General features: G+C 45.1%; 5 protein-coding genes across 5 annotated transcripts; 2 read left to right on the top strand and 3 right to left on the bottom strand.

Annotated features, from left to right (window-relative positions):
- Positions 1–948: 948 nt before the first annotated feature.
- On the bottom strand, positions 949–2,308 carry EAF02_000371 (uncharacterized protein; the record flags this gene model as incomplete). Its single annotated transcript, XM_038896419.1, has 2 exons — positions 949–2,007; positions 2,057–2,308. 2 exons carry the CDS (start codon positions 2,306–2,308, stop codon positions 949–951), a joined length of 1,311 nt encoding a protein of 436 aa, XP_038763278.1.
- Positions 2,309–2,734: 426 nt separating this feature from the next.
- On the top strand, positions 2,735–3,642 carry EAF02_000370 (uncharacterized protein; the record flags this gene model as incomplete). The annotated part of the gene is made up of 3 exons (XM_038896418.1): positions 2,735–2,838; positions 2,901–3,246; positions 3,310–3,642. 3 exons carry the CDS (start codon positions 2,735–2,737, stop codon positions 3,640–3,642), a joined length of 783 nt encoding a protein of 260 aa, XP_038763277.1.
- A 1,516-nt stretch (positions 3,643–5,158) lies between these two features.
- Positions 5,159–6,178, bottom strand: EAF02_000369 (uncharacterized protein; the record flags this gene model as incomplete). The annotated part of the gene is made up of 1 exon (XM_038896417.1): positions 5,159–6,178. One exon carries the CDS (start codon positions 6,176–6,178, stop codon positions 5,159–5,161), a length of 1,020 nt encoding a protein of 339 aa, XP_038763276.1.
- Positions 6,179–8,062: 1,884 nt separating this feature from the next.
- Positions 8,063–10,870, bottom strand: EAF02_000368 (uncharacterized protein; the record flags this gene model as incomplete). Its single annotated transcript, XM_038896416.1, has 8 exons — positions 8,063–8,344; positions 8,394–8,430; positions 8,478–8,580; positions 8,691–8,707; positions 8,763–8,896; positions 8,945–9,040; positions 9,144–9,584; positions 9,692–10,870. The coding sequence occupies 8 exons, from the start codon at positions 10,868–10,870 to the stop codon at positions 8,063–8,065; spliced, it is 2,289 nt and encodes a 762-aa protein (XP_038763275.1).
- Positions 10,871–13,258: 2,388 nt separating this feature from the next.
- EAF02_000367 (uncharacterized protein) lies at positions 13,259–22,812 on the top strand (the record flags this gene model as incomplete). Its single annotated transcript, XM_038896415.1, has 8 exons — positions 13,259–13,324; positions 13,374–13,463; positions 13,577–14,482; positions 14,580–17,141; positions 17,208–17,616; positions 17,666–17,682; positions 17,748–18,436; positions 18,531–22,812. The coding sequence occupies 8 exons, from the start codon at positions 13,259–13,261 to the stop codon at positions 22,810–22,812; spliced, it is 9,021 nt and encodes a 3,006-aa protein (XP_038763274.1).
- Positions 22,813–22,921: the final 109 nt, after the last annotated feature.

Raw genomic sequence — 22,921 nt, 5'->3', positions numbered from 1 at the left:
AGAATAAAAGCGGAGGATACAGGTCGGGACGGTGCATATTGCATATGGCGTAAGAAAGGATGATACCCGCCAATCATGTAGATAGTTTACTCACGAGCCATTTCTGGCATTTCTCTGTAACATTGCTCAATATACGTTACTTTGATGCTATTCTGCTCCGCTGTCTTGTATGTAACAATCCTCACGTGTAGCTTCGCAACGTTACCTGAATGCCGCGGTGAGAATGAACATGCGTGAGACTGGAACCGTAGGTGGCTTTTTCGGCAAAGTTTTACTAAAGAATGAGGATCAGGTGCGCATTCTTTGCAGTGTAAATTGAGCATCGTACCTCTCATTTGAAGAGGAGCAGTTACAGAGAATTCCTAGATTTCAGACTCACATTCTCGAACTTTGCAATACTCTAGACATTTTAACATGCCTTCAGTCTCTAGAAGAGAAGTTAGAATATTGTTTCGTTTTGAAAGTAACTCTATCTTGCAATAATTTGATTTTTACTTGTTTTGCCTGAAACTACTATGTGTACCTAGGTACCTAGTGAAAGAGTTTGAGGGCACAGAGCACGATGAAATGGAAAACCATGTATAATCGAAAACTACATACTCACAAGAAAGGAAGAGGGGATACGCGGAACGCACCCTCACGCCCTCGAGAGCGCTTTCCAACAAGCTGTCTCCCTTATTTCAGGCTCTGCGTGCAACACACATGCAATATAAGAATCGATACTCATTCTGATGGACGGTCGAGGGGCACGTGGTTCAGGTTATGTAAGCAGCCTTATCTCAGATACACCACAGCGACGCTGAGCTTGATCAAATCCCGTTTATATTATATATATAATAAGCCCCCGACACGTTTTATTTAAGAGAATACTAGATACATTTTCCGCAATTAAAGTTTGCCCCAAGAAATCCGTAAAGAAAAATCGCTAAAGTCGCCGACACAAACTCATCAACACACTTGTCCTTTGGTGGTTGAGGTTCCTTCTAAGAATCGCCACAGGTCATTACAGCAATCGTCTAAACTTTTCTCCGTCTTCCACATTAACTCTTCCTCTGCTTTGTTCGCTAGTGCTACACACTTGCCAACGTCTCCTCCTCTCCTGCCAACGATATTGGTAGGGATCTTTGTCTGAGTGGCCTTCTCCATTGCGTTCACCACATCAAGGACCGAGTATCCTTGACCAGTACCGAGGTTATAGACCTTGAAGCCACCACTTGGTCGATTGCTGATAGCTGCCAAATGACCGCGCGCAAGATCGGTAACGTGGATATAATCTCTCACAGCTGTACCATCGTGAGTATCATAATCATCACCATACACGTTCAGCGCAGGCAGAGCCCCCGTGAGCACCCGTAAGACAACAGGCATCAAATTCGTCGCGGCAGCCCGAGGGTCTTCGCCCAGCAAGCCTGATTCATCGCATCCGATCGGGTTGAAGTAACGCAGTGCAGTGATCTCCCAATCGGGATCGGAATTGGCGAGATCGCTCAGGATTGCTTCGCACATCCATTTCGTGCGTCCGTAGGGGTTTGTGAGACCCGAGCATCCTGACCCCACCACGTATTCTTCGCGAAGTGGCACCCCAGAATCCGCAACTGTCCCATAAACCGTTGCGGAAGAACTGAACACCATTTTCTTGATCCCAAATTGCTCCAGCAGAGAGCAGAAATCGACCAGGCCGCCAACGTTGTTTGAATAATATTTGAGGGGTTGTTGTATACTTTCTTCGACGGCCTTGTATGCGGCGAAGTGAATGACGCCGGAGATACTTGATCTTTGACCATTGCAAAGAGTGACCGAACTCGAATCGAAGCTCATTACGCCTGGATAGTCATATTGTTCCAGTATCGTTGTCATTTTGTTCATGTCCCTGAAGTCCGCATCGTGAAATTTGAGTAGTGGTCGGTGTCCATTTTTGCGCTGAGCACTGTAATGCTGATCGACCATCAACTGGAGTTTTTCGAAGACAGTTAAAAACGAATTGCTGAGATTGTCGATGATAGCCACCTAAAAAGTTGTTAGCGAAACCCAAAAAAATTGTGGGTGATATCATTACATTGTATCCAGCTTTGGCTAGTTCCCAGACTGTGTGACTACCAATGAACCCTAAACCACCGACGACCAATATCCATTGATCGTTAACTGCATTTCTAACTGCATTTCTAACTGCAAAATCGATATCGTTAACGTCTAATAATAAGGATTTTTCTGTTAAAGGAGTGCTGAGAGCACTGTCTTCATTATCAAAAGAGAGTAGTTCAGGAGTGGAAGCACCCGAATTTGTGGAAGAATTTGTTGAGCCAGGCATATTATCGGTAGAATCCTTGCAGAAGTTAGGTACGATGTATTTGAATGCGTTGGTTTCAAGGCTCAAGACGTCTTCATATTATACCTTTTTCCACTGGCCTGGACCGCTCAGCTAACGCTCGTATATAATTATAGTTACAACACAATACTCGCCTGTATTACAGCCGCGCACTACTACCAAGACCTTGCGGGATTACATTGCGTGCCATATTGGGCCACACTGGTTGTTTCAAGACTGCTGAAGTGCAATTTCAAAAGCAAGTCCCTCGTCCGAGTCAGCCGCTACAAACCTTTCGATATAGAGGCTTGAGGCTACCTTCCTTGTTTAGGGACTTTTTGCGACATCTACAGAATATCTTGAAAGGGAAGTTAGGTTGCAGCAGCCTAATCCTGTAAATTTATTTCATCATCGCATACCTAATTGACGATGTTCTTCAAGAAGAAGACCTCAGTGGTACCTACCAAATCGAAGGTTCTCGTCCCCCTCTACATTTACCCTTCCCCTGGTGCATGGGGACGGTTAATTCAAAGGCAAGTCGGGGAGAGCGACGGCATGTTTGGAACTATTGATCCTGGGGCTGACTGAACAACAGCATTTCTACGTATCCGGGTCTTGAATTCATCATCGTGGTCAATCCTCACAATGGCCCTGGACAATCACTCGATAGTAACTACCGAAGAGAAATCCAACAATTAAACTCATATCCTAATGTTACGGTTGTCGGCTATGTCTCTACTGCATATGCAACCAGGCAATATCCCGACATTCTAGAAGATGTCAAAACTTACGCCGCTTGGAGGCTCGAAGATGATGGGCTCGGCGTTCGAGGCATATTTTTCGATGAAACGCCGAACCAATGGTCCGCCTCAAACGAAACATTTCTAGCAAACATTAACGCTGCTGTAAAAGGCAGTTCTGGTCTAGGAGCAGAGCCTCTTGTGCGTGCATTTCCCAATATACTTTAGTGCTAGTACTAATACTGACTGATCGTTCCCGAATAGGTCATTCACAATCCAGGAACCGTCCCTCACAAGAAACTAATGTCCGGACAATGTTTACCAGATATCAATGTGGTGTTTGAAGCAACTCACCAGACGTATCGGGAGAATGCTTGCGAGAAAGCCCTCACGGATCTTAAAATGGACCCAGGACGTTTGGCGTGCTTGATGCACTCTGTACCAGAATCTTTGATGTCCACACATTCCGACGTTGCATCGGAGACTCAAAAGCTGAGGTCGATTGTGGGGACATTGTATATCACTAGTCAGGCAACAGAACTCTATACTGGCTTGGGGGAGCATTGGGAAAATTTCATCCGGGCTGTTAGTCCCTAAGAAATCAGGATCTGCAACAGAAATCTCATTTTATCTACTTTTTTTTTTGGTGGAGCTTGGTGACCAACTTTTGGGTTTAATTGTCATGTTTTGATATCGGATTTGACGGAAGCATTGGGAAGCATTAGAAAGTATAATGAAACCAAAAATACGGGTTATAGTCTCTTGGCAAATTTATTACAAATTTTTATGTCTACAGGAATCCTGAGTTTTATGTGGCATTTTGGAGGCTAATTCCGGAGAATATTTTTCCACCGAATACACGATCAGACGGCAACCCCTGAGACTAAGGTTCTGCACGGATGGAAACAATCATCCTAAAGGGATAAGCATCACGGATTCTTCAGCGTTAATCATGAAATATGGCACAATGGGTATAGAAAATTGCGAGCGGGCCTTCTACCCGATTCAGTTGTCTTTCCAAGTTTCCACAAAATACTTGCATCATCGATGGCCATAACGCGAAGCGAGATTCATGGGAAAGAAAATTTCACAATTACCGTTTTATCTCGCCACCCACAAAAGTAAGGTTGAACGCCTAGATCAGGAACCCAGCTGAGTCGTTGCATTCGACCTGCAGCGATTCTGTAAATCATAACACCCTTTCTCGCCTGTCGATGTCAGGATGTCTTGGATACCCCGCAATCGTAAGGACCCCTTGTATTTTTCGTCGCAGCTCGACAGGGTCCAAAACGATACGCCCGACATGCTGGTCGGATTAAAGTTGCATCGTTTATGCCAGACTTATCCACTTTCGTCCAATCTTGTTTATTGTGCAACCAATATTCACCTAGAGTAGGAAGGTTCGTTCCTTGATCAGTAGTCGATACTACTGCGGAGATAAATGAAGAGCCGCAAAGGGTATCATTTGATCTGTAGGGCTTATGCACATCATCATCCTAATGTTGTGTCTACAGATGTACATTAGGCAAGAGGATTTGTGTCCAAAGTGAAGCTCTAACTTGGGTAGGAATCCTACAGGCAAAGAACCTGCTCAAAAGAGAACATGCTGCGATTCTTGTATATTGCTTGCTTATGGTGAAATATAGTTAGCTGCCGCACCAATCCCAGTCTTCGTCTGCGGTCTGAGTTTCTATGTGTCATAACTTGGGGATTTTCGCAGGGATTCCCACACAGTCCCATGTACTTTTCATCATACCATGTACTTTTTCACTCTCCCATGTACTTTTTCACTCTCCCATGTACTTTTTCACAGACGCTCGAATGATGTAAAGATCGAGATTTGTTCGGATATCATGGCAGTCTAGAGTGTTTACTCTGACTCCACTATGTTTCCTTATGCCATGCAATTTCTGCCACCTGTTTGAAAACGACTAAATTATCTAGTTGACATGCTTAATTTAAGCATGCAAAGGATTAAAATAGCTACGAGGAGGCATGTGCGAAGCTTCATTGGTACACGATTTCTTTCAGCCACATCGTATTATTTTCAGGCTAAAGTATTACATTCCACTTAAAATCCACCTCCCTGTATATTTGCAACGCCAAGAGCCATTCAGCAGGCCTCTACCCAATCATCCAGCTCCATCTTTTTGATGACGGTAAAAAATCCATCCGTCTGTATGCCAGAACCATCACAAACTTTTGTTTTTTCCGCTGAACTAACCTTGGGTGCATCTTTGGGGTATTCGATATTGAATACGGGCTTACCATTGTCAATGAATGTCTGCCATGTGTCACATTCTTCGTACTGCACGCACTGCTCGTTGACAGCAAACTGCACATAGTCCACCACACGATCGATGATCTCGCCAGCATTCTTCAGACCAATCCCTAAACCCCGGGTGTGGGCCTCAGCCGATAACCACTGCATGTAATCAATAGAGTCTTGTTCTGTCAGCTTGAGCCCGTTGTCATTGGAATACCCATCGACGTTGTCGGGATCAACCGCATCGCATGATTGATTGACCGCCATGTCCAGGCGTGATTGCATGATGGCGCGCACATTTGGTGAGGAAGTGTTAGCCCAATATTCGTTTGGCCAGTCAGGAAGGACTTTGCCATAGTCGGAAGGAAGGAAGCGACTCGTGTCGGGACGGAAGTTCTCGATGGTGCCGGCTGAGAAATAACAAATTACTTTGTGGGATCGCGAATGTAAGGTACTGATTATCGAGGGGGTGGTATTGGCCGAAAGGAAGAGATCGATATCATAGATTGTTGTGTTCGGATAAATGTTGGCGGGATCGAGCGCCGCTAGTAACTCGATGTTCCACGTATTGGAAGCGTTGAGATTCGGGGTCCAAAATGAGCCGTTGGTAGGAGGGAGCGGGTTTGATGGTGAAGTAGGAGTGGGTTCTGAGGGCGAGGAATCGTGATGTCGTAAACCGAATGTCAGGCCCAGAGCCAAGCCTATTGCCAGGAGAAAGAGGAATATTAAACCAAGAATAATGTTGCATTTCCTGGTGAAAATCTTATGTGGATTAACAGGTTTCTGTTCTTTGGAAGCCATGAGTGGTGTGTTGACGGCGATCTCGCCGCTCGTGAGAGGTGATTTGAATACTCCTCCAGAGGACATGTCGTTTCTGGCAGTACTCCGATTCGACAGTACAGCCGTCAAGGACGCAAGGCAGCTTCAAATATCCCTGATGATGTAGTGAGAGCCTCGGAGAAAAAATCTCTGTTTGGGACCCTGGAAAAGAATAAAAATGAACAACAGATGATTATCTTGGCAGCGAGAAGTTTTTTTTTGCGGCACTTCGATAGCGACGTTTTCGTTGCATGGCGTGTCATGATGAGATTCTCTTAGGCGATCCTATATAGTAAAATCCCCCTGTGAATCCTTGGGTAACCCCAAAAACGCCATCTCATTCAATACGCACAGCCTCCTCAAAGCTGCTGATCAAGTGCGAAAAGTAATCCCCTCCAGTTCGAAAACGAAATAACCTCGTAAAACTGCTTACAGTGCCTATGCATTTGCTGTCACCGAATTTTCAAGCTGAAAACTTACACTGCCATTCGCGGATTGCGGTGGTGTAATGTTTTTCTTTGCTTGGAGTTACCCACCCTCTCCCGAAGCTCCAATAATGAAAAATGAGAATAGGATTCTCATGTCATGTACCTCGGGTTTCTTAATCCATAGGGTATAGCATAGGTGGCTCTTGGCGCACATTGACCCCCAACCACACGGCGCCAAGCGTGCAAGCTCGCTAAGGGTCGCCCTCCCGAAACGGAAGGGGTCTCCCGTTTTGGTGATAGGGTCAAAGAGCATATGTTTCAACCTTCAATTTTCAAGCGACTTGGACCCCGATTTAAAATCACATTCCGTTAGGTTAGGTAGAATTTTTTAGCTTTTGCACTATTATGGAAACCTGAAGTGTTCATCGCATCGAACGCCTATTACAATAGTGCAAAATTAGGCGAAGACTTCCAGACACATTGGCCCCGTATGCTCAGTGGTATTATGGGTAATGGATACGACATTCCAGGGGCTGTGATACATTTTATGGGACGATGTTAGTGTGCATTTTTTGATCGAAGCCTGGAAGAGCTGGAATGCTAGTGATGTAGCGTTCTGGCCCCTGGGTACTAGGCAGTTCGAGCCGCTGTACCGCCAAGCAAAATCCGAGTTTTTGGCCACATGTATCCATGCATAGTCGTAAAAATAAAAATAAACTTGGGTAGATCTCCGAGGTCTAAGCGGGTGGTCTAATGCCTCGTTTCTAGCTTGCAGTTTCTTCTGCGTTTGTTGAAAAATAATCTCTGATCGCTGAATCGTTGTATATGCGCATTTAAAAATTCCAAATTCAATGAAACAACTGCGGCGGCTCGTATCCAGAAATTGGTATCCGAATGAGACGGCAGAGAAAAGCGGTAGGCGCTCTGGTAAGCTAGGAGACTTTTTTTTTTGCGGGGGATCGGTACGGATACGGTGTGATTGTGTGATTGTGGCATGCATGGTACAGAAGTACATGTTGTGTAATCCGAATCTTCCGGACCCATAAATTATTTCAAGGGTATTCAATAAACCTAATCTGGGAGGTGATATCGATATTTTGAATTTATTGACACATCGTTCAAAGTGATGTACATCTTGGCTCACTGATCAAGCAGGAGATAACTCAAAAGAATCGTAACACGGTCACATTCATGCTTTGGATAATGAGGAAGAGGCAAATTAGACGTAGAACAAATTAGATATATGATAGATGGAATTTTAAGCTTCCCATTAAGAAAGAACGGTTCATTATCTGAACGGTGATAATCCTACTTTAAGTATGTAGGAAGAGCACGAAACTTTTTGACCCAAGAACTGTGATGGCGTAACAACGCATTCCACTGATAAGAAGAGAAAAATGACAACACAAAGCAAAAAATACTGGCAGTAAGTGCTCCTTCCTAGTCCCCCTTCTGGGACCAGACCATAATTATTCTTGCGTTATGCTGAGTGAGACTGGCGTGCTTAGCTGCTCGTTAGGGGAATTGGTGTGGTGAGAGTAAAGCTGACAGGTGCGCCAGACAGAGTGACCCACAATGTTGCAGGGTCGTTACCAATTTGCTCGACAGTGGCCCCTTTGGTATCGGTGACTGAACCTGGGACAGTGACCGGGAGCGGTGTTGAGCAGGTGTTGCCATTTGCGGAGAGTGTGAAGCCCGTGATTGATGAGCTAGCAGTATCAAGTTGATACGACAAGCTAGCTCCACAAGAATCTCGTGTCATTCGATTGACGAATATGGCAGCAAGCTGATGATCGGTTAGAAAATATACAATTAACAGGAGCTTCGGCACTTACATCGTCATGCTTGTGGGTGATAAGAGGCCAATCAACCCTATATCCGGTCAGTACTGATGAAATCATCGCAGAAACAAAACTCACAATCGGACGAATTCCTGAGTTACTGTCTCAACCCATGCCATGAGCAGCGAACGTTGTGCTGTCACTCCATTGATAGTGTATGTTGCCGCTCCTGTGTAGCGCACTAAATCATCAATGAATTAGTAAGTGCTTATTATGGTGGCCTTTTTGGATACCACATCAAGCGAACTGTGGGGAGAGGAAGAATGAACAGAAGGGCGGGCCATGGCTTACAATTGGCTTGATGGAACCTGTTTCAGAGGATTAGCAAACGTGTACAAGAGAAAAGCGGAATGTGGCACTAACATGTAGGCATCATGATGAAGACCCAACAAATGTCTGACATTTGTCTGTTTCTCAATCTCAAGGAGAGTGTTTATATCACCGGATCCGGCACTGGTGTTGATCCATTCCAACACGGTACAATCAGGCGAATCGCACTAATTCTTGTCAGATCTAGCCGCTCTACCTGATCAAGTCGAACTTACATTGTAGTAAATGTTGGTTGCCCATCTTGGGGTTACTTGGATACCAGCATAGCCGTTGGCCGCAACTGTTGTGAATAAAGGCCAATGCTCATTATCCTGTGTTCACATTAGCAAAGCTCAGACGGTCTTGTGTGGATGAAGGTTTGTGCAAAAAATGGCAGAGGGTTTCGCCGAAAATATTGCACGGAGCAACACTTACAGTATTCAAGAGAGCTGCTCGAGTGTTGTCTCCAACTGCGTGAGTGATACCGCTGTCAGCCCAGGCTTTAAGCGCATCACCATTGTGAAGCCCCGTGATGGCTGGTGGAATAAGTCCTTTAGAACTGAACTTGTCTGCATTGGCAATTCCGGTGGCAGTAAGCCAAGCTTGGTTCCACGTCATTTCTCTGTATACATCGGCGTAAGTCGCGTTGTTTTGATCCTCGTGTGTGAAAGTGTGGGAAATGTGTGCATAGGCATTAAGATTAGAAGGGGTGGTCCACCACACGAGCAAAGGATCGTCGCTTAAGCATTCGGTGGTATAATTGGGATAGAGAACCGACGATTTGGGCCAGATATCGGTTCCGGTTCCAATGGGCTTGATCCACTCCAATGGTGTATCGATTTGTTCGCCATACTCAATGGGTCCAGGAGAACAGACCTGAATTCAAAAGTTAGTCTTCATTGAGTGGGCTGAGATTGGAACGCAAACGAGATCAAAAAGTGGAGAGAATAAAGTAAAAGTCACACGATGACAGGAATACATACACTTTCACTAGCGGCAATTTCATTGGCTGATTCGACATTTCCATTGCCATTATGACCAACTTCAATGAACCAATTACTTCCAGCATTTAGTTTAGAGTTGATCTGACCCATGAATGTAATATGCTGAGCCAAATCGGCCGTGCCAATGCGGTAAGTCGTCCCAGTAGGTGAATAAATATCTGACTCCAAGAACATGTCGTCAATCTGTGTGCCAAATAGTGCTCTTCTGTATCCAGTGTAGAGACTTCTTGTGCCCCAGTCGATCCAAGCATGTTGCAACCATACAGAAGTGACAGCCCAATCTGTGGCAAATGGAATGTAAAACACCATTTGTTCTCTACCATTAATATTGTTAATCACTCCTGCTGTACTTGCGGTGGTGAATTGGCCATCGGAAGAGGGTCCTAGTTGTAAGAATTCCTTTGCCAAAGTTGAGTTTGTGATTTTAGTAGGATAGTGGTATATGCCCTTGGTACTCATGGTGGCACCGGTCTTGAGTCCCGCCTTAGGGAAGGCTGAGTTGTCGGAAATGGAAACAAGCTGCTCAACACCATTGTTACAACAAGCTCCTAATGCCTCTGTACCAAATGCAGCAGATGGGTAAGAATCAAGCCTGACCAGCCGAACGCGAAAGGCGGTTTGATAGTTGTAGATTGCTTGCCATTGGTCGGCTGTAAGTGCACTTTGATACCCCACGTTAGGGTAGGAGTAACTCAGTTCTGACATAACAACAATGAGTCCATAATTTCCTTGAGTTTCTGAGCTGTTCAAGCTTGGTAGTGCTGTACCAGCTGCAGGAACGATCAAGGTTTCATATGGGATTCCTCGATCATTAAGCCCACTCCAAGCAGAGTATGCGGAGACTGAATCTCGTGCAATGACCAGAACTTTACTGCTGACAGTATCGACTGCATCAGTAGCAATGATCGCCTCTGCTTTAGGGGGGGTAGCAACAGTAGTATTGGCAAGGACAGCTACCTCTCCAATGGATACCGTAGCGAGGGGTGCGGCAGGAACTGTCGAGGTCATAATAGCCTGAGCATTGGTAACCGCAACTGATTCTGATTGAGGGGGATCCGCGTCAGCGGGATTTCGGCGATGAGCCCGATGGCCAAGAGCTGCATCTAGGAACAAGCTCAAAGGAAGAATATGGGTAACGAGGTGGTACAATTGCACCATCTTGAAAGTTTAAAGAAGACCGATTAAGAGAATAAAATTTGGATCACGGATTTTTGTTTTAACGAGTGTTGTTTGGTATCAAAGTGAGAAAAGAAAGAGAACCATGGATTGTGATGAATATCGTAGAACGAGAGGTGTACTTGTCCCGACTTAAGAAGTAAAATGAAATGAAGCAACAAGCTACCAAGCACGTAAAATTCTCATCTCACTCATGAGTAAGTTACCGCATAGAAGAGACTATTGAATCTAGGCACGAAATCTGACGGCCAAGGACAACGTTACTTGCCACAGCGCCATAGGTTCGATCGCGCTTTCCACCAACGCCTCGGACACGAGCTTTACGGCTACAGGTTGAACACGGGATCCAAAGCCGCGTATGGTCTTAGATAAAGCTCATGAGGCGAAGAATATGCAAAAGAAATGAGTTAGGAAGGAAGGTACATGAAAAATCGAACAAGGATCTGTTTTAAGACGTCCCAGAACACGAAATAACCGACATGACAGCAGGAAGGGCTGAGCTCGTCCAATCCACACGAAAGTTGAAGAGGAGCTGAATGACACATGGTATCTGAAAATCTGGATGTAGCAATCCGAACAGTAACGATGGTCAAGTGTTGGCCAAATGAGAGCCAAAATGTGGCTGCAGCAGCTATTGTCTTGGGGAAATATCTGGAGGCCTGTTCATTGTGTGTAAGCGACTAGGACTAGGAGGGTATAAAAACTCACGGGAAAGGGAAGGCTTGCTGGGGGCGGCAGTAAGCATGATGGTCCAATGGATGGTTAGTGTGGTATCACTAGCAGGATGTTATATTAAAGTTGCGATGAGAGTGGCCCAACCATCCAAGTGGTGTCTCAAGGAGAAAAACAAGCTTTCGGAAGCCCTTGTAAAGGGACAGGCCCGATGAGGCTAATATATAACTGCCCCTTTAGGAACAAATGTATATTAATGTAGATTAATGTAGATAAATGAAGATAAATGAAGATATATATAGAAACTTACCTAGACGAGATTTAGCAGATGTTCATGTACGGAGTAAACGACCCAAAGTCTTGGCACCGAAGTAACTCCAAGGGAAATCTCTGTGATGTGGGTCGCTAGTACTATTTTAGACATGATTAAGTAAAAAGATTTTCCGAACCCGAAGTCCGACCTAAAAACCCCTCGCCCCTTCATCTCCGGCTGGCGACACAAACCATTGTGGCAGTCGTATAGTCGCAGCGAGTTACTCCATCGCAAAACCCTTTCATCTGTTCAATCCCAGACGAATGCTACAGTGACTCGAGAGTAAGGACTAAGTAGCCCACTAACTCCACCGACTCCACCGATCCACCACCGAGTCTACCATAGCCAGGCTCGCCAGGTCCGCCTGAAACGAAACGATCGCAAGCTTTGTTCGCTTTGTTCGCTCTTCACCTCGAGAAGGCGTATGAGAGGCTGGTCTATCCATTTAGCCTTCCCACCAAGGCACCCCATAATTCCAAAAATCATCTCAACTCACAGTTGCACCACACCTGTCCCCTAGATCCCTAACCGCCACATGCCCAATGCATCCTCGCTATAGCGAAAACGCATCGTGCGTGCACGATACGAAGCTGAACCTTGAGTCAATATGCTCAATATATGCGGAATTTGACAATTGTTCTGTCAAACATTGATCCTCGGGTATCGAATGTTCTAACATCCTTCTGTGGCGTACGATGCGTACGATGTGTACTCTCCGTGCTGACAATGTGCGTATGGCATCATCATCCAACGATCTGCAGCTACCAAGTATTCCTTCGGAAATTCAATATTTGCTTTCTTTCAGTGTATTTTGGGTCTTTGAATCCCACCTGCGGTGCAGGGCCACGTGTTTATGGATTTGGGGTTCAAGGTATCAATTTCTACTAGGCGTCCCCCGTATCTGCAAACTACGTTACCAGGCGGAATGTTTGGTACAGAGACCCCTCAGGGAGCGACTGTAACGAACGATTTTGACAGTTTCCGGATACGGGTTGCCAAGCATTTGAAATCAGGCGTAGTCGCGAGAACAGAAAACTCGCAAATAATCCTATTCCTGGATACTACTACCCGCACTATAGAGCATGGGCTGAAAAGTCCTACCTAGTAAGTATCTACGAGTAAGTAACATTGGTAGCTACCTAGACCTACTTGGGGGGTGCCCAATCTCTGTATCCTCGGCGCTGTCTACCGCCCATACCATCTTAATGCAAATCTTGTCGTAGATCTGACTTTTATTATGACGGATGTGCTCCACCGCAACTTCTTCTGACGGTTTCTTTCCTTGACTTGTAACGTTTACTTTCACTTACCACATGTTATTCGTTGCCGTTCACATTCGTTCTTTCTGAAGAACTCCTCGTTCTTCGGCCTTCTTCATATCATCTATGGCTCAAATCACAGGCCTTGAAGCTGCCTCTTGGGCGGACTTAACAAAATATTGGTGGCAGTTTGTGAGCTTTCCCATACGTCTGGTTGTTTCCCCTGTTAATTTTTAAACAGATTCTTGTTGCATTTATCCTTGCTTCTGTTGGTCTTGGCTTGAGCTTCATATCTTATCTCGCACTACAGAGTTCAGTAAAGGGTTATCGAGTAAGTAAAATAGCAAAGGCTATCTTCATACCTTATCGCAGACTCTATAGTCTTCTTATATGATAAGACTTCATAGCTGTCGACATCTATAGCTAACGTTCTTCTGTATGTAGAAATGGAAATCTGGACAACAATCTGTCCCTGCGTCCATCAAGAAGTATCTTGTCAAGACTATCTCTGTACTATCACATTATAAAGTCGTCGCTGTCGAGAAGAAGCCCGAAAGCTTTGGAGTATACTTAGGCGGGTTCAATCATACGCCAACAAGTGAAGATCTGCAAGTTTTGGCGCAATGGGACCTTCTTGTTGTCGATGCCTTTCAGGAGAATGTAATTCAGGTTCTTTCATCTGGGCCTCACTATAAACCGCCACAGGTCCTAGCAAGACTTGATATAAGCCATGTTGTGCCGCAGGAATGCAAAGATTCAGCGGCGCTCGAAGGTGCTGTTGCCTGGATCACTAAGCTGCTAACTTCATCAACCGCGTCCGGTAGTGATTGTTGTTTTTCTGGAATTTTAATTAGCAACTGGCACGATCAACTGTCAAGTCCAATGGTCGTCGAGTTCATTACCTTCATTCATAAACTTGGATTCCAGACCTATCTCGAAACATCATCTCCTGGATTTTTACATGATCCTAAATTAGCAGAACTGAATGAAGTAGCTGGGCTGATAATAAGAAATGGCACAATATCATCAAATGGGGACGAACGGGATGCGTTTCAGATGCAAGAGATGAGACCCACCATTAAAGCTTTTGTTTCCCAAGCATGCCTCCGGCCATTCGTTGTCTGCTTATGGGAGACTTTGGATGATGGAGTAAATCCGACAAACGCCGTTGTTAGAAGATCCTACCAATGGTCAAAGTTCTACAGCGCGCTATCACCATGGATCGGTTCAAGCTCTGATTTAACTTCAACGGCTCATGGCATAGACCAGAAGGAACCGTTGGGAGCCTTTTCATGGCTCAAGGAGCCTGGAGTCATGGAGGCACATAAAAAGTGGCGTCTGAACCATACTGTAAGTGCATCATCTAACACAGCACTCCATCTTTGTTCACCAAACAAAAAATTCACTCCTTGATTATCTACAAGAAAGCTTACTAACGCTGGTTAAGATTGCCAATGAATATATACCGGAAATGTCGGATCTAGCCGAGAACATTCTTGGGGCGCTCTCCATCGAAGTCGACCTCCAGCCATCGGGCAAATCGAACCAGCAATCATTTGTCGATGTAGATATTCACATGCCCTCGGCTACTTCGCAAGTGCCTCTAGACCTACCGAGAAATTCATCTGATTTTAACCTACCGGGGTTTTCAAGCAGATCTCTCACACCGGCAGAATCACTTTTATCCTCTCACGCACCGAACCACAGATTCTCCGATGGTCCATATTCGTATCTCAATCAAACGCCTGGGAATCCCATATCAACGTCTCCCAGTGGGTCATCTAATGACTTCCTCGGATGCTTTCCACTTGGAGTTCATGCTTCCAGGAAATCTTTTGACGAAATCCTCCTATCACAAAGAAAACTCAGATCCCTTGATCTTCTTGACCCGATCGAAAACACTGTATTAAAAGAAATTGGTGGCAAATTAAACCAATTTTGTAATCAGCCGGGGATAGTGGAGCTTTCAACATGGCATGCAGCGATACAAGAACTCGCGAATCAACTTTGTGGCTTAGCTGATGATTCTGCCACCACAGACTTGATCAGAGTGTACAAGGGCCTTGATTCGGGATTGCAGTACCAGAATGAAAGTCGTTACTGGGCAGTATTTGGGTTTGAAGAACGGGCCAAGCTTGACATTTTCATGTCAAGAAATGTTCAAGATCTCAGTGGAACAATCTTGCATACATTCTTATCAAGTCGTGGCTGTCCTCGCCACGAATCATTCGAGGCAGAGAAAGGATTTTGGCAGTGGTTAACACATTCGGACTCATACCTACCTCCACGATTGCTCAATGACATAAGCTCTCTTTCACCATCAGAGCTCCTGAGATTTCTCCAGACATTACAATTATCATCAGTCAAGGGCAACGGGGATTTGATCGACTCGATAATATTTGCATGCGAAAGAGAACTACTAGATTCCACAGATTTTACTCAGATGAAAGATGCCTGTTCTGTTGGTTATCTAGGGAATCAAAAATCTCCACAAGATCTCATAGCAATAAGATCGAAATGGCACGTGGACAACAACTCACAGCATCCTTCTGAGGAGAGTGCTCTGTACGTCTTCAACCAGATCAATGATTCAATCACTATTGTATTGAAAGAAAGAAGGTTGAATACACTTCAGACTATTACGAAGGCCCTGATTGAAATTATGGAGGCGAAAAAGATTGATGCACGCATTGACATTATTTGTCTTGCTTTATTTTCTGTTTTTCGAAAGCACGCGTTTGACGAGGCATATGTTGAAGTTACCGATAGAAACACCTTGTTCAATGATCAGAGCGATCAGGCGGCTGCCTTTGCAGAGCTTTTTGCAACGGGAGCTCGATGCGAGTCTTACTTCGACATGACTCCTAGTTGTTTCGGTAAATTACTTTCGGATCGGTATCGGGCTTGTCATCACCAACCTGGCCGGGAGCCTCCCATTTGGACCGACGCTGATCCCTCAACTCCCTCAGCTTATGCAGCTGCAAAGATCGATATCGGAGATTTTAAAGCCAAGGGTCTTTCTGGAGCAATGAGATTTACTTTCTTGAGTGTTTTCGCAATACCAGCACTTTTGGATATCCTGTTGTTAACAAGCACTGGTAAAGGTCTCTACTTGAGTGGGAATATGAGCCGCACAGCTCAGCATTCTGCTACACTAGCTTTGATGATTTCCCTTTTAATATCAGGCATTTGTGGCACATGGATAACATGTGGTGGTTCTTACTACCTCATTTCAATGGCCTTCTCTGCAATGAACCAATTCATAGCGACCAGGCTCGTAGGCGGTATTGCTTTCTCACTTGCCGCTGGCTTGCTTGGCTTGATTGGTCTTGGTATCAAAGATGGTATCGTTGCAGGGGTAGTGTTCTTTTTGTACCTGTTTGCACTAAGCACTTATTTGATCCTGCTCGCGACTCTAGCCGGTTTTTCTTATCCAGGTACTAGTTTTCAATCTGGACGTCCTGTCATTCTCATGATTATCCCTGTCTTGTTTATTTCACCAATTACGACAATTTTCGTTCCTGGTTATGATATCTATATCTATTTGACTGTCTTGTATGTCTTTATATTTCTTCTCGCTTTGGGAACTCGACACACGGCATCTAAATGGACTACCTGGCATCAAAATATCCAAAAGATCAGTGACAAGGAGTTGAAAGAATGGTATATCAAGACTCACAAAGACGGCGATGACCGTGCATTCGATGGAATGACTGATCCGGCGGCGTTGAAAATTTCGAGAACTGCAATGATTGCGGCAATAAAAGAGGTACGAAGTGGCTTTCGACATAAGTGTCAAGATCCAACCGTCAAATCATTGGTGGACAGCTATGACGCAACAATATTCCTGTTGAAATGGTACTCGGGTTACTCAGGAACGCCACTACCAATGCCATATTCATCAACTTGGAACATGCAAATCAAGGTTGCTCTGGATACTCTCAAGCAAATGCAAACAGGTCTCAGGTTGCATAATGCTTTTATACATTGGCGTCAGGCTGGTGATGAGGTGAGTCCAATTTTCCTTTCACCATGTAATCAGTAAATTGCGAAATCAAAAACTAAAATAATATAGGTTGGCTGTAGTCTTCTCTACTTTATCGTAGCACTTCTCGACAAGTGGAACTCACTTCTTGCCGGTGGACGTCTTCTTGGGCTATCGGCGCAGAACACAAGATACCGGATGCCTGTTGGCTTTGCTTTGGCTTACTACTTAATTGGCGCAGTTCTTCTGGATCTCAATGCCGCAAAGCTTCATACCATGACAGCAGAAACTCAGAACATGCTGATTGGCGATGTCTCTTCAATTCCAGACGCAGTCAACGCAGGTGTCAAGGCACGGAGACACCTTTATTGGAGCATGTTGGGACGGTACTCATTATTCCATGTTTGGAGTTTAGCTGTAGCCTCTAGTCTTCTCTGGGTGTTCGACAGCACAGAGGCTTCAACCCTTCTTTTTATTGCCTATGTTGGAGCCTATACAGGTAAGTACCATCTCCATGATTTGAAACATTTGTTAATAAGCATCCACAGGTTTACTATTTTATCAGGTACATTTCCTTGATAAGAACCTTGACAAAGATTCACAAATTTACATCAGCTAACTCTCATCTAGTACACAAAGATTTTTGCGGGCCCTCGAAGTCTCAAACCTCTTCTAATAGCCACTTGCGTTGGTCTTCCCTCTGGCCAAATACTCAGACACTTCCTTCCCCAATTTGAATACTGTGATGTGGTAGCACTTGCGGCAGCAACATGGACTGCAGCATTCCTCTCTCTATATTACGCGGGTATTAGAGCAAAACCAGTCGATTCGATGGACTCCGAAGGTCGCATTTGGAATAAGATATCACAAGATAGATCATTCCACGAATTCACAAGTCCAGGTCGTGAGTTGTTACTTTCTCAAGACGAGCTTCGTATGACCTTCGATAATCTGGATTCCCTTCACGACGACGAAAAGTATGAAGTTGATCCTATGACACATCCCGGTGTGGAAATCAAGTCGATTCTACATCATGCTATCGCAATATTCGAAGAGATCAAGGGCAGCTCAGTTGATTCAATCCCAAATTTTGCTCTGAGCGCATTTCCGGAAGTAAAAGCATTATTGGATGAGGCCATCACAGCTTTTGAAAGTGGAAAGATTGTGGTCGAATGCGTCTCTATGTCTATGTTCTCTGATGAATTCAAGGACCTAAAAGCAATTGGCTGCGATTCCAATAATTTAATGAGAGTCATCATCGGTTGCGAAACAATGGTCGCATTGGAGCAGCATTCAAGCATCAGTATGTTCTGTCAGACGTAAGTACCATTTCTCATGTTGCCTCCACTAGTGTTAGATCCCATATTGGAGTCATTCTGCAGCCCGATAATTTTTGGTGCTAACCTACAACAGGACTGCCGAAATACTGCTTCACATTGCAGCCGAAAATTTTCACGGTATCTCGCACGAAGATGCTGTACTCTTGGAATCATTGCTCTCTTCCGTTTCACCGTTAGGCCTATTGGAGAAGACCCTTGTGCCTCAGGGACTACGGAACTTCTTGAATCTCTCAAAACCCTCGAGAGCCCATGCAGAAAGTATTGCGACCTGTTTTGACGACGAGATTCTTAGACATACAGCTCTCGGATGCAACCCAAACATTGATTGGGAAGGTCTTCCTACAGAGATTCGAGAACTCATTCTTGACAGATGCACTGGGCAGGTTGATGCATTGACAACTGACCAGCTTGGCTGGGTACGAATGAACAAGCTTAACGGCCTGTCCATCGCTACTTTCTTAGCTCGACGCAATTTTGGTGCCTTCGTTGCCACTGAAAAGAAACGATATACACTGGAATTTGCGAAGACTGCTCCAGTAGAGAGGTCGGATAACCATGAAAGGTCTAACATAATGAAGTTATTTGGAAAGACAAAAACACGGAGTGGGATGTCAAAACTACTCACACGACAGCTGAAATCTCCATTCAGCACAGTTTATCATACAATTGGGCATTGCCTGAAGTTATTCGCAATAGCATTTGTGGCGGAACCGGAATTGCAAAGAGAGCTTGATTATACCATGAAGTCAACTCCAAAGTACATACGATTGATTGTCATGTTCTTTGTAACTGGAATATGGTCATACACCCATTTTTTGCAGGATCTTTTGATGCCAATATTCTTGCTCCATGGTAGAAAGAATGTAGATACTCTCTGGAAACAGATACGTGGAACAACAGTATCATTAAAGCGTCAGAGGATAATGATAGAGAGCACTGGAGGGTCTTCAACAGCATTTGTTCGAGTCCCGGATACAGCCAGCATTGCTGGTAGCCGTATCGTCAACAATGGTAGGGAAGATTATGAAGCTATACAACAGTCATTACTCGGCGACGGTGTCTGCGAGCTCCGTCAGTATGGTGGCGTCATGAAACAAGAGCCAGCTGATTCAGCCAAGCTTGAGCGCATTAGCATTTATAGCAAGGATCTTCTTCTTTTACGCAGAGAAGACTATGTCAAAGGCGCGAAAGCAAACGTTTACGAATATGAGTACGACTTGGAGAACATTCCAAAACAGACAATCATGACAACACGTCGTCGCTATCCAATTTCGCGACGATGTGTGGAAGGGGCTAACCAATATGAACAAGTGTTGTTCAATAAGCAAGGTCTTGTTCAAAGTGGATCCTACATGCTCGATGGAAATCTTGTGCGCTTCCATTGCCATTACAGACAGAACAGCAATTTTGATGATGAGTTATTGAGAGCAGAGTTTGTATTGCCGCATATGTTTTGTATGGTATCATGGGCAGCTCCTCCTGTAAAACGTCAAGACAAGCTGGACACATGGATACCCCATTCACAAGTTATTGAGGCTACCTTTGTCATCGGCCCCGATGTATATGAGGCACAGTGGTCATACGATCATAAATATCATCCGACCATATACACAACATTGAATGGCGAGCCTGTCGATACACCAGCGCTGATAGAATGGGATCATCTCGGGATCCTTAAAAAACCCACGAACTTCACATTTCGACATGACGATCACATGATTGGCTTCAAATCATTACGTTCACATGCTCTGCCCAGATGGCTAGGTCTGAATACCCATCAAAATCCAGTCTCCACTTCGAAAGCTAGGTCGAGGCTATGGCAAGCATGGAAAAACAATTCGGCGTTTGATGGTGTAATCATGAGATGGCTTGACGAAAGACTTCTTCGACGGGAACCAATGATGCGCCCATATTTTCAGAGACGTGATCACGGCAACCTCAAGTCGGCTGAAGAATATTTGCATGAGAACGCAGACGCGATTATGGCTGTTATCGATCTCGATAAATCAATTTCGGGTTGGGCACCACTTGCATTTCAAATTGCAGACTTGTACGCATTCGGACAGGGAGGTTCTGCCAATGCTCGCACTAGGTCTGCTCCAGATTTCAAAAGCGATGAGCTTCATGTTCTCGCCACAGACTCCGGAACTTGGCCCAATGAAGGAGGAGGAGTGTCTGCATGCCGAAGAGACATGGTGAACAATCTTAAGGCGGCGAAATGGTATATGATTTCAGAATCTGCGAATGATTTTGGAGTGCCTAAACATCAAACACAAGAGAACGTGCAAACACTAAAAGTCATTCCAATTTGGGGACTCGATTTCATGACCCCGACCCATGGAATTTTCAGAGATCGATTAGATTCAGAGGTCGTTCATGCTGTCAGAGATGCGACAAAGCTAGATATCCAGAAGAATTTTGTTCCCATTCTCAAAGCTTTAGTGAAAGGGGCCAGAACGAGTCAATATTCGAACAGTGACATTCTTCAATCAACCCGAGCTTTGGTCAATCTAAACGCGTACTTCTCCCAAGGAAAACACTGGACGGGTGTTTGGAACAGTAGAATCGTTAAGACTGCCTGGCGGAATCTATGGATCTCACAAGATCTTGTGAGTCCAACACCCTCAGAGGGTTGGTTTCAGACTGAGATACCCACAATAGCTCAACTTGACGCCGCACTCGACCTTTGGTTTCGCTACTTGTTCATATTCTCCCTTCCCATGCCTGAGAGAATTCCGGCAATTTTCCAAGCGTCACATCATTCCGTCAGTGCTGCGTACGGAGTTGTGTGCAAGGTTACCAGAGGAAGCACATTGCAAATCTGGGATCACGCTATCAGTTGGCGCGAAGTAAATCTCTACCTGTCTTCAGATCTCTGTTCTCTACCACCGTTTGTCAGAAACTCGTTACTTGGTCTTATGAAGCTCACCAGTCAGCTGACACTTCACCACGCCGATGTCATTCTACCTTGCGCTGACTTCTTCAATCCTGGATGGGAAGTTGAAATTGGATCACACCAAGGCAAACTACAGCACCGAAACATTTTCAAGCGCAAGATTGATCCTGTCGTTAATGGTATCCCACCTGCAGATATCTCAAAATTCAGTCCAATCAAGGAGACAACTTCGCCTTTGCCAACAGTCACCATGCTTTCTCATGTTTGGTATGCGAAGGACATCAAGACTGCTATTCTAGCTGCTGATATCATTGTGAATGTATGGGGATTCAAAGACTACCGCCTCGATATCTACGGTGCAATCGACAAAGCACCACAATACTCAACAGACTGTTTCGAAATTTTAGCCTCCAAATCCTTACCAGGCTATGTCAATTTGTGCGGAACTGCAAGCCCAACTGATGTGCTCAAGAAAACTTGGGTCTTTCTCAATTCTTCTATCTCTGAGGGGCTACCCTTGGCATTGGGAGAAGCGGCTTTGACTGGCGCGCCTGTTGTATGTACAGATGTTGGGGCGTCTCTTCGGGTGCTTACAGATCCTAATACCGGCGACTGCTTCAGCGCTGTGGTTGCCCCCAATGATGCACAAAGTCTTGCAAGAGCGCAGATCAATATGCTTGCTCTTCTGGATGAGTGGGCTCCTTATGCGAATGACCCTCAAGGTTACAAGCCTCCTTCTATCATCGACAAGCCTTCCGCAGAAGAAGTTGCGATCATTACAAAGCGAATGTATGAGAAGAAGAGCGAACTTCGAGCCCTTGGAATGCGAAGTCGAGAAATTGTTCAGAAATCATTCGGAGGTAACAGATATCTCAGAGAGCATGAGCAGATGCTCTGGATTGGAAAGTCTCGCCACGACATGAAATTCCCCTCGAAACCACCAGCACCCACAGTAAGACCTGCATTGCAATCAGTTCCAGTAGCAAGTAATATGTGGGGACAAGCATCTGTACCTTCTCTCCAGGGTCCACCTCTTCGACCATCCATCTTCCGGGGATCCAGTCCTAGCATCATGGCACGATCCATGCAAGCAGCTTCGACCGTGGTTCCATCCCCCACTCTCGAACGACCTGGGTCCCACATGGGTTACGGCAGTGGTATCAAGGGCTATCAAAATATCAATGATTACTTCGCTGGCTATCGAACTGGCGATAGCAATGTCTCTACTCCCGATCTCCAATTCCTCACGCCTCCCGGTATCCATACACCCAGTGGCAATTCTATTAGAAGCCAGTCGCCGATGAGGAAAGGGGCATCCACACGTCTTACGATGCTCTCTAGAGGCAGCACTAGTTATGATACTAGATCTGAGAGTTCCTCATTGATCGTACCCTCTAAACGATTACCCGGAGAGGATACATTCCTTCGTGATCTAGACACCGCTCTTGGGCGCGTGTAATTTTCTCTTTTTCTGTCAACATTTACTTAGCGCATCATACCATGCATGGCTTGCGTCTTTTCTTTATCTAAAAAATGTTTCTTCCTCATATACCTCACATTGCATCTTC

This window comes from Botrytis sinoallii (assembly GCF_014898435.1).
Source record: "Botrytis sinoallii strain Bc 23 chromosome Unknown BSIN_001, whole genome shotgun sequence".
Taxonomy (NCBI): Eukaryota; Fungi; Ascomycota; class Leotiomycetes; order Helotiales; family Sclerotiniaceae; genus Botrytis; species Botrytis sinoallii.
Note: the sequence above shows the minus strand (reverse complement) of the source record. Positions and strands in the feature narration are given on the sequence as shown.